Here is an 11,218-nt window from a genome sequence, read left to right as displayed (position 1 = left end):
ACTTCTCTCCTTGTCCTGTGAATGAAGTTGAAGGAAATCTACTTTTTTCTAGCGTCATCTATTAACTGTATATTGAAAGAAACACCTATTAATTCACCCCAGGTTAAGAGAGGGCGCAAAAAAACGGTTTCGTCTCGTGGTATGGAAGTTTCCAATCTACATAACTCTAATCTATGGTGAAAACTCTATTGTGAAAGCAATGTTATCGTAGATTTCATTCGATTATAGAGATATTTGTAAAGGTAGTGAATAATTATGGGATTATTGATTGTGCTCGGGTTCCTCCAGAACTTTCCTGAACATGTTGGTGTCGTTTGATGAAGATTTTACAAGAACTTATATCCAGAAGATTCATTCTAATATCACACTCACATGAATTATGTAATTTGTGGAAATAAATTAATGTAAATATTTGAGATAATTTATTTGGATGAAAACATATTATGCAGTTCAAAATGCCAACACAGAAATTATTTTCCAGCAATTACAACCAACTCAACAAGACCGCCTGAAAATTAATTCTACAGTTGTAATTTCATTAACGAAATTTGAAATTCTTGTCGAACGGTTTAATTATTGATCGCTTTCAACTGCTTGCAAAATTCCAAGTCAAATCACTACTTTTCATTTTCTTGAAGATTGCAAGTCCAGTAATGCATGTACAACTTCAGTTATGTCAGAAATATAATATCGTATACTTTCTTCTGCTCAGGTTTCGAGGCACTATCAAAATCATGGAAATGAATATTCGCATTGCCTTTCTTAATCGTCCAACACTAGAAAATTCATCTAGAACAAAGATATCTCCTAACCTAAAATTATAGTGAAAATTGGTAAATAGTTTCTCAACTGAATGACCCTGATATAAATACTCACTAAATTATTTTAATACCTATTTTTCTAGTCAGACATCCAAAAAATTTTGTGAATATAGTTCACTGGTAACCGAATATGTAATGAAAATATCTAACCCAAAGAAGTTAAACTCAAATTATTACTCACTTTCTAGGTTAGTGATTTGGCCGCTAGGCGGCGTTTAGATTTTTGGATTCGCACGGATACTCAAACACTGTTTGAGTTTTGAGTATCCGAGGAGACTGCCCTCTCTTGCTCTTGCTCCTCTTGTATGGAGCCAAACAAAGACAACAGGTTATCTCTGGCGACAAAGACTTTAGAGTTAGGCTCTAAAAGAACTTTTAGAGTTCAATGAATTAAAATAATTATATTAATTATTAATATAAGAGGAGAGATCAGAGATATAGATATATCTCTGGGAGAGAATCATAGACTTATAATAATATGTTATTTATAAGTCTATGGCTGTGGTCCGTATATACACTTTGGTTTCTTCTGGCAAAGAGTAACCAACAAGAGGATGCACTCTGTCATTTTGGCCGGTTGGGTTTCAATGACCCTGAGGAAATACTCATAATTCGATATTCGAACTATTTTGAAAGAAGTCGCATTATTTTCATAAACGGAAATTGATTCGTTTCCGACAGGATACGAAAACGAAAGCCGATATCTGCCGATATTCGTTCGGTTCGCAACTCGCAATTTGATTGGACGCCCAGATTCTGATTTGACTGCGGATGAAGCTGGATTCACAATCAATTCGCGGGCCGAAGTGCACTTCGGCACGAAATTTACCATTCGCAATAATCCTGGAACCAAATACTCAAATGAATCAAAAATGTAACTGATCAAAACATAAGCATCAGCATCATCTATAGCCGGCACGAAATTCCTTGCCGAAGTGATAGTTTGCAACTTGCAAGAAATTTTGTCTTGAATTTCATTGTGAATGGTAACGGAAAACGCCATCTGCTAAGCTTCCGTGCCGAAGTGCACTTCGGCCCGTGAATTGATTGTGAATCTATGTTTGTCTATGTTGTGAATGTAGCTTGATTCTGTTCGCAGTATTCTGGCGCGTATCGTGTCCCCACTCCAAGGTTAAAATTCCATGAGTCAGATTTCGCCTTGTAAATTGACAGAGTGGAACAAAGATATTACACACCTATCTTTGGAGTGAAACCTCTTGTTGGTTACTCTTTGCTTCTGGTTAGTAAGTGGGCGGTCCGTATATGCCGAATTCCGGACAATTCGGTTCAATATCTGTCACCAGAGTAACTGCCAATTCACAATGATGTTAATGGTTATGGTAATGTTAACGGTGAACTACATGTAAACGCTTAAATAATAATAAATAATAGAGCTTCTACGATACTGTTCACATCAATGTTAATGTCAAGCGTAATGTTAATGATAATGATAAATATTTCTTGAATTTATTATTATTTAAGCGTTAATATCGTAGCTCACTTTTAACATTACCATTACCATTAACATCATTGTGAATTGGCAGTAACCGCTCTGATTACTTTCGGTTACCAAATGTGTATATACGGACCATACGCTATGGAGAGAATTTACTAAACGAAGTTATAATTTCTATGGTTTGCCTTCTTTGCGAGTCTATGCGTTGGCGGCAAAGTACTTCAAAAAATATGGGTTATATCCCAGACAACCCAAAGATATTGCACACTACTACTCTGTAATCTGTGTTGCACACCATATCTTTGAGACAACCAGTCTCTGTTAATGTTTGGGTTATTTATTTATGTATTTTCACCAGTATCATATTTTCATTTTCACCAAGGAGGTATATAGCTGCATCCTCTTGTCCCTGGCTGCATCTTCTTGATGTTCAAGATTTAGTTTCAGTGAAATAGTCTTACGGAGTATATGACCTTAGATTAAAAAAATGTCAATAGATACTACAAAAATTCAGAATACAAGCATATCAGATGAATTAAAGATTTCAGAGAAAGCTAGTAATGACGACGAAATTAGTGAAATTAAAGATTCTGATATTGGCTGTGTAGGAGGACAATGTAAACCAAATAATTATAATGCTGAAAATGCTTGTCATGAAGTTTCGGTTAATTATCCTAGTGCACTATATTTGAATGATGTTTCAAGATTTCGTCATGAAAAAATGTTGAATAATGAGGACTATTTTGATTCAGTTTCTAATAATAAGCAGCAATGCAGGAAGAACAACGATGTTGAAACTGAGGAACTAGTGAATGAGTTTATCAGCAGAAAAAAAAATAGAAAGTTTACTGTTTTCCATAGTGATTCCGAAGATGAAAGTATACCTACTGCAATTTGTGAAGGAAATTCTGATGATCAAAATAATGACTCTGAGAAGGTTTATAGGAAAAAACATAAAAGAATAGGTGTATTTAACAGTGATTCAGAACAGGAAAGTGAGGATGGTCCAATTCAGGGTTATGATATAAATGAAAAATTGGAATACAAATCTGTTGCTCACAATGATAATGGAGGACGAACTGAAATAAATAGACAGCATCAGGTAAATTGAAAATGTTTTACTAGCAAATATTCTATGTTTATTTACGAATTATAAGCTGCATTTAGGCTTCAATTTTAGGACAGTTCAAGAAATGTTTTAGAGCTGCGCAGAACTTGTGCTGTCTAGTTTCAAATCCTAGAACTGTTTGAGGATAGTTCTCATTTAATGAAAAACCGAACGTGACAAATTAGTAATATTGTTTTAAAAGACAGTTGTTGCCTCTCTATTTATGGAAAATCTCCTCTTTATCCAAAAACAGTTATTTTTCGAGGACAAGCACTGAATTTGGATAATCTTAGGACCGTTCCAGGATTATTCTAAATAAAGCTAATGGGTACCTTCTTTGATTCCCACTAAGTTTCTTGAAGCATTTGCGGTTATAGTAATTGTAGTTACTCTGGAGTTTTATTAAATATCTCTGTAATATTACACATACAGTTCCTCCAGCAAAGGTAAAGAATTTATCATCCTTGTGAGTTATTATGTGCATATTCTAATCAAGTGATATGTATTTCAAGAATAGTTGAATTTTTTATTCCTTATTATTTTCTAAATAATGCTTCTGCTCAACTTTACTACATTTAGTAGGGAAGCCCCGAGGGGTGAACCGGTCATGAAAATGTTGTACACCACAATTCAGACAATTCACGCAATTCCTATGATACCATATGAAACAATTCAGACAATTCCAACAATTCACACAATTCAAGAAAATTCATGGCAATTCCTGACAATTCACTGAGAATTCATGAAAATTCAAAACAATTCATACCAATTCAATACAATTCATGGCAATTCAACACAATTCAATACAATTCATGGCAATTCGTATTTCAGAGTAAGTCTCAAATATGCAATATCGAAGTTTTTTCACATCATACTATACTTATTCAGACTAAGGTCCGGTTTCATTAGCTAGATCGGAGAATCAACGCTTGATTGGTGAATATAATGAAACAACATTGACATTTTTGCAATCGATTTCAACAACAATATGAAACAGGATAAGTGAACTGCCAGGAATTGTTGAGAATGGTCGTGAATTGACAGGAAATGTTGTTAATTGTCGTAAATTGTCAGGAAATTTTGTGGATTGGCGTGAATTGCTAAAAACTGTCAAACAATTCACGAATTGTTTGAAAAATTTTATGAGTTTTGTGGAATTGTTATGAATTCCAAAGTTTTTTTTAATTATTAGGCCATGTGCTGACATGAAAGCTTTAGTTCTGCAATTTTCTAGTCGCAGAAATCAGTAGTACACACGAAACATATACTGGATGCATGTCCATTAGGTATATGCATATTTTTTTTCCTTCCCCAAACATGATAATCTAAGTGCGTTAGATCGGGTTGACGTGGTGGCCGTGGAACCAGAAATTTTGTTTTTACTTTAGTAAACAGTGGAAAAAAATGAGATGTGTAGATGAGAATTACGGACTTTTACTATTATTCATTATTTAATTATTTGAAAATTAGATAAATAATTAGAACTGAAAGTTACTACTAGATATACCTACTATTGGTTGAATATTTCAAAAATGATGAATTACAGGTACAGGCATATAGTTGATGTGAAATTTTTTGATGGTTTTCAGAAGTAAAAATGATAAGACGAAATTTAAATTAAGAAGTGGAATTCATGACTCTGAGTTATAAATAAAGAGGTTAACGGCATGCAGACAATTATTGAATTCTGAAAAAGTACACCTCCGGGCAGGATTCGAACTAGCGGCCCTCTTGATTCCCTGCAGATGTCGCTAAATGTCGACGATGCCATGGGTAATGGGTGAAAAGGATCTTGATCTCTCACCCTTGCGAACATTGAAACGGTCGCGGGTTCGAATCCTGTCCGGAGGTTTACTTTTTCAGAATTCAATAATTGTCTGTATGCCGTGAATATCTTTATTTATTGTAAAGACGTACAACTTAACTCCAATAATAAGTACTGAAAATTTCATTCTTCTAGCCCTCAAAAGGTGGTGACTAAAATTCAGTTTTTATTTTTCTTCTAAAATACCAGTATTCCATAACACGTAGACTACGTTCGTGTATTTTGGCTGGAGGCGATCATTTCCAGCATTTATTATGAACCCTCCACATTTTGCTTGCGTGTTATTGCGTGAAAATATTGTTACGATCCGTTTTATTATACTTTTATTTTATTATTATAAATTAATTTGTAATTCAAATCAACGGAATCGCAACTTAAAAAAAAAATTCACAAGTGACTTTTCTCTTAAATATTCTGACTGACAATCCCATATCTTTTTTTTTATGTCTCCATGCCTACCCAAAATTTCCTAACACAGCAAACTAAACGAAATTATTTTTAGAAAACTTAAACCATAACAAAATCCCCAAAATTAAAATATTTATTCCCCAAATTGGAAATTTAGGGAATAAACATTTTAAATTTAACAAACTGAATTTTACACAAAAAAAAATTCATTTATTATTAACCTAAATCTTTTTTCTTGAACTTTTTATGATTTCTCCTTTTTTTTTTTCCTCCTTAAATAATTTTCTCCAATCCATTCCATTTTTTCTCTCACTCTTTGGATGATATTCACCCATTTTCTGTTCCTTGTGTAATTCCACAACAGGACAGTGAATTTTGCTTTTACTTTTCCATTGAAATTCCATTTTTTATCCCCTAACTTGATTATTTCTGACGTAGAATTTTCTTTGTACATGACTCCTTTTGATGTTTCATTTTGTGTTTCATCATTCTCCTCTATTTCATTCATGTCATCATCCAGTTGTTCCTGTACCTCTTTTCGAATATAATGCTTTGTAAAATCTAATTCCTCCTGATTTCGTCTGTCTGCTTTTTGTTCCATTGATAAAATATTTGTTTCTTTGTTCTCCATTCTCTCCGCACATTCTTTAATTTTTCTTTCTGTTTCCATACCATTTCGACCAAATTTCCCAAATTGTTCATCCACTTTGTTGGAATGCTCATCAAATTTCTTAGAAAGTTCATCGAATTTCTTGTTCATATCTTCTCTCATCTTCAAAATAATATGCAGTATAGTGGAATTATTGTTTTCTTGTGCTCCAGCTAAACCCTTGTTTCTGGATTCCATATTTTGAGTGTTTCTATCACTCAAATCGCCCCACGTTGGGCGCCATTTTGTTACGATCCGTTTTATTATACTTTTTTTTTATTATTATAAATTAATTTGTAATTCAAATCAACGGAATCACAACTTAAAAAAAAAATTCACAAGTGTCTTTTCTCTTAAATATTCGACTGACAATCCCATATCTTTTTTTTTTATGTCTCCATGCCTACCCAAAATTTCCTAACACAGCAAACTAAACGAAATTATTTTGGGGAATAAATATTTTAATTTTGGGGATTTTGTTATGGTTTAAGTTTTCTAAAAATAATTTCGTTTAGTTTGCTGTGTTAGGAAAAAAAAAGATGGATTGTCAGTCAGAATAAATGGGAGAAAAGTCACTTATTTTAGTTTAGAATTGAATTTCATTTTCAAGTTGCGATTCCGTTAATTTGAATTACAAATTAATTTATAATCAAAAAATAAAAGTATAAAACGAATCGTAACAATATCTTCTGTAGTTCTTCGTATGATTTTCGGTGGGATTAAGAAAGAATGACCCTGTATACTAGGTATGCCCATATAAATGAATAGATGCTACTCATTTCTAAGACTAGAAAGTTGCACAACTAAAAATTACATGTCAGCGGATGCATAATCTAATATATAAAATTCTCGTGTCACAGTTTTCGTTGCCATACTCCTCCGAAACGGCTTGACCGATTTTGATGAAATTTTTTGTGCTTATCCGGTATCTATGAGAATCGTCCAACATCTATTTTTCATCCCCCTAAATGTTAGGGGTAGTCCACGCCTAAATTTTTTATTTATTTTTTAGACAAAATTTTTAATTTCTATTTTCTTATGATACATACATAATACAACATACAAAAGGAAATTATTTATATGGCAAAACAACGTTTGCCGGGTCAGCTAGTAATTATAAAAAATCTTTGCAATTCATAACAATTCCAAACAATTCGCGAAAATTCATGACAATTCACAACAATTCCTGACAATTTACGACAATTCTCAACAATTCCTGGCAATTCACGATAATTCATGACAATTCCTGGCAATTCAATTCAATTCATGACAATTCAAAACAATTCCTACAATTTGTACACCGCAATTCACGACCGGTTCACCCCTCGGGAAGCCCATAAACCAAAATAGGGATTCACTGGAGCGTTGGGAAACTTAATGGATTGTGAAGATTTGTAGATGGTAGAAAGAAATGAGTTTATGTGAGGAATGTTATTTCATCAGTGGAGTGTGCATGTACAGGTGGCCAGAAATATTAACAAAAATTATTAAAAATAGATATACTTGAGTCTGTCAGTAGTGGCGGATATACCAACGCCGAGAAGGCCTGAGCCTAGGATGGCCAATCCTGATGAAAAATTCCCTGGTGCTGAAAAGAAATAATTTGAAGAAGTACCTACTCAGAGATAATAAATACACAAAATTTATAACTTCTATATGTACTATTTGGTAGAAAAATGCTCAAACAGGTCAATTTTTGTTTAAAAATACTTGTTATGTATAATTGAGGAGTTCATCATGCACTCTCTATGAGCGGTGAAGGGTAGCTGAGTTCTTGAAATGGCAACCTAATAGTTTTGTTCCAGAAATTGATAGATCTTTTGTTGCTGAAGATAATTATTATAATTGTATTTTTTCTTTATTGAAATGGAATGGTTTAACTTATCGAAATCAAATTGAATCGCAATTGAATGAAATAATTAAATACATTTCAACTTGGAATTATAAGAATGGTACTCCTAAGAGAAAAAAAGAATACTGTACCACCTCACATTACGTAACAAAGGTGAAATTCGAATTCATTGGGTTCAACCATTCCAACCCTAAAATAAAAAAGGGTTGAGAATAAACCCCATCAATGACCACCTCCATCAAAAGATCTATTCATTCCAGACACAAGAAGATAGGGTTGTCAAATACCCTTTACCCTTCGTAGATGATGCATGACAAACATATAAAACTATATATAAAATGTTGCATAATTCAAATTGAAAATTGATCTGTTTCAGCATTTTTATGCAAAAATATTGAATACTAAAAATACTGATTTTGTATGTTACTTTTTATTCACTCTGTATAATCTAAAAGTTCGCACACATAATGGCGGCCCATACTGCACTACATTATATAACAATAATTAAATTATCTTCCTAAATTAATTTAATAATATTAACTATAGTATATCCAAATCCAAGAGGCCAGCGGTAAACATTGCAGCATGCAGTGATCACGCGTCAAGAACGTGATAACGCAGAGGTGTACTAATAAATTGAATTCCGAGAGCGTTATATTTTAAAACTTTTTGAGTGTTCCAGTTCCGGTGAAAAATATGTATGCTTATCTACGAGTCTCAGTAATGAACAATTAATCTAAAGTTCCCACTTTAATACATACTATGTATATAAATGTGTAACAATATTTTTTTTGTAAAAGTGACTACCCCGTAGTGTCGTCAGAAGATGCAGAACTTTCCTCTAAGTTGACGATGACTGGTGTTATATCATCCATAATATTATCCAGTTTCCACATGTCTACCTCAACTTTTTGTTTGACATGTTTCACGCACTTTCTCCATCTTTCGGAAGTAACCCGTGAGAGAGCCTCTTGAAAAAGATTTTGGAAGTCAGCCATTTTAAATGTGGTGTTTTTATCTGCCACAAAATTCTTGACATCGGCCCAAATCCATTCAATAGGGTTCAGTTCGCAGTGGTAGGGCGGTAATCTAAGTACAGTAATATTTTGGGCCAATTGCGGTTTCATCCATGCACGATGTATTTTTCAAAGTTTTCTTTGTTCTGCCTGACTATCTGCAACAATTGCGCTTTTATGAGGTCAGGGGTGAAATCAATATTTTTCTCCCTCAACCATTGTTGGATATCACTTTTTCTGAATTGTGAATTAGGAATTTTTTCCATTTTCCTTGAATGGTAAGGAGCATTATCTAAAACTACTATAGAATTTTCCTCCAATTTAGGAAGTATAGCCTCGACCACTTTTCGAAGGACTGACCATCCATTTCTTCATGGTAGTTACCAGTGTTTTTGGATTGGAAAGTCCAGAGTCCTCCAGTTAAAAAACCAGTGTCACTGCCAATATGACACACTATAATTCTTTGCCTTTTGCCTGGAAAAATATATTCACTTCATTTGAAAAAGAATGTTGAAATTGTTTTCCACCAAAAAGGTACTTACATCAAGTTTCACAAAACTTTGATTGCTCGATCAACGATTTGGCATTCGATTTCCCGAAGGAAATCATTGAAACTTTCATATTTCCGAATATATTGGAGGAGTAGCAGTTGAGAATCATCAAATGGGCGTGTATAGATAATTATTTGGTGCAAGAATGATATTCAGAATGCATATGACCAACTTATCGACTGAAAACTAATTGACGTTCAGCCGTCAATCGATCGTTGATTCTCTGATCAAGCTTTATGAAACCGAGGGTTAAACTCAAAATTCAAGACCTTCCCAGACGGATTTTTAATCTAGTAGATAGTGCAGCAAGTAACGCTTGCCGAGAAGATGTAACTGTTTCATCGGTCCACACTTTGGATTTAGTATGACCGGCATTTACCCAAGTTTCATCCAAGTAGTAAATCTTCCTGTTTTCATCACGGAAGGTCCTAATTTTCGTGAGATAGTTTCTTCTCCAACATTTAATGTCGTCACGGTCCATTAAAAAACTGTTGCGTTGGCGACGTCCATATTTGAAATTAAGTTTTTTCAATATTATAGAGAAGATACTGTTCTTAAAATTTGGCTAGTTCGAATCTTCATTAACTGTTTTTAATACTTTCTCTATAGTCGGGTGTTCATTTCTGAAGAAAAACTCGTGAACTTTTCGCCATATTACATTTTTATCGAAATCTGATAAGGACTCCCATTTGGTGGTCTGATTTTGATTTGTTGCCGGCTGTGATAGAACACCGGAATTTATGTATTCGGAAATAATTCTCCTAACACTTCGAGCTCCAATGCCAAGTCTCTCAGCAACTCGGAGTTCTACGTCCTTTAAACACATTCCTGCATTTTGAATAATCTCAATTTTATAAGTATTCAAAATCATATCTTTTATCTCGGCACTGAAGTGTCGTTTCAGACGTCTCTTTTTTGGAGGACTTAAGTCAACACGCGATTCCTCAGCAGTATCAGTACTTGACATTATCTTAAATGCTTGTAACTTGAATAACTTGCTACAACTATAAACCAATTTACGAAAGAAAAAGCAATGAATGACCTCTGCAGTTCTGCACAACAATTCGCATACAATCAATGAATCAAACGTAATGCGGTTCTGCATTTTTTGTTTTTTTTTTTGTTTGGTGTAGCAGGGGGAAAATCTGCAAGACAGACGAACCACCCTCATCTCCTGAGGGGGAACAGTGTGGGGTTTCTCACTCTCCTGAGCTCGAGACCCACTAAAAACCCTACTGCTTCTTGAATTTTGGTTCCGGGCATTTGCCTATAAACCGTTCATCTCTTGGTCGGTTTTCTTCTCGCACACTATCGTGCTGGGATTTATGTGTTTATCCTCTATTGGATTAACACTTTATTGAATTTCTCAATAAGTTTCTGTTCTTATTTTAATCTCTTTTTAATTGATCTCTTGGTCTCCTTCGGTAAATTCGCATTCTCCTTTTGTCTTCCTCTGGATCGTAGTCCACTAGTCTCCTGAGTTCTTGATTCTGATGGGTTTTCGCTGTTTCGAATGATTTCTCTGCTTTTCT

General features: G+C 34.0%; 1 protein-coding gene across 1 annotated transcript in view; it reads left to right on the top strand.

Moving 5' to 3' along the window:
- The first annotated feature begins 2,579 nt into the window (after positions 1-2,579).
- Positions 2,580-11,218, top strand: part of LOC123306272 (claspin-like) — an 82,348-nt gene continuing 73,709 nt past the window's right edge. Inside the window, exon 1 of the mRNA XM_044888176.1 lies at positions 2,580-3,379. Within this exon, the coding sequence (XP_044744111.1) occupies positions 2,765-3,379 (615 nt within the window). The 5' untranslated portion in view covers positions 2,580-2,764. The remainder of the gene's footprint in view (positions 3,380-11,218) is intronic.

This window comes from Coccinella septempunctata, chromosome 2 (genome assembly GCF_907165205.1).
Source record: "Coccinella septempunctata chromosome 2, icCocSept1.1, whole genome shotgun sequence".
NCBI classification, from domain to species: Eukaryota; Metazoa; Arthropoda; class Insecta; order Coleoptera; family Coccinellidae; genus Coccinella; species Coccinella septempunctata.
Note: the sequence above shows the minus strand (reverse complement) of the source record. Positions and strands in the feature narration are given on the sequence as shown.